The sequence below is a fragment of the Etheostoma spectabile genome, chromosome 21 (assembly GCF_008692095.1).
Source record: "Etheostoma spectabile isolate EspeVRDwgs_2016 chromosome 21, UIUC_Espe_1.0, whole genome shotgun sequence".
Lineage (NCBI taxonomy): Eukaryota > Metazoa > Chordata > Actinopteri > Perciformes > Percidae > Etheostoma > Etheostoma spectabile.
In genome coordinates, this window is record NC_045753.1 from 23,397,306 (window position 1) to 23,398,042 (window position 737).

The following is a 737-nucleotide window of genomic DNA, read 5'->3' on the forward strand; positions in this document are numbered from 1 at the left end:
AGTGTTGCATTTATAATTTTGTTCAGTGTAGGTTTTTTTTGTGTTAACAAAGCAGTCAGGTCTTTTGGCTGATGAATGCTAAAGAAGCCTTTTGGCGTACACTGCTCTAAAGCTGTGACTGGACTGTTGACTCTATTTCATTCTGGCGTGGACAACACAAACGGATCTTTAAATTCAATTGGCTCGATTCCAGTACTAACCCAAAATGCAATGATTTTGCTTTGACTACTGCTATTGTCACAGTCAATGTTTCCCTCTGCTGGACAGGACCCAAATGCACCAGGCCTGCTCTGACTGCATTGTAGAAAAACAATGGAAGACAGGATATTAAAAATGAATAGTAAAAATGTAAATAAATGATATTTTAGAATGAAAGTAAAGGTCTTTGTGTGGTTTCCATTTAATTAGGCATGTACATCTGGTAAGTCATGTCAAGTCGGGAAAGGCATTGTACAGTAAAGCCTGACTGGCAAGGTAACATGCGAGTCCACATTACTGCCACTGAAAGGTGCCGACCAGATTACAAGGTGAGGCAACATGAGCAGAAAATAAACACCATGACATGGCAGAACTAGGTAATCCAGGAGTATGAAGTGTGATGCATACATTGGGTGTTAACCACCTGAGTTACTAACTGGTGACTTACCCCATTGTTGACACTCTGAGCTGAGGATCTCCCGGACCTAAACCTCTCATACCTGAGGCAATGAAAGGACAACATAAAAGAAATGACAAAA

General features: G+C 40.6%; 1 protein-coding gene across 4 annotated transcripts in view; it reads right to left on the bottom strand.

The window, feature by feature from the left end:
• Positions 1-737, bottom strand: part of tom1l2b (target of myb1 like 2 membrane trafficking protein b) — a 16,496-nt gene that overhangs the window by 9,429 nt on the left and 6,330 nt on the right. For all 4 annotated transcript variants that reach the window (XM_032502775.1, XM_032502776.1, XM_032502773.1 and 1 more), the window contains exon 9: positions 647-698. In XM_032502775.1, coding sequence (XP_032358666.1) covers positions 647-698 — 52 coding nt within the window. The remainder of the gene's footprint in view (positions 1-646; positions 699-737) is intronic.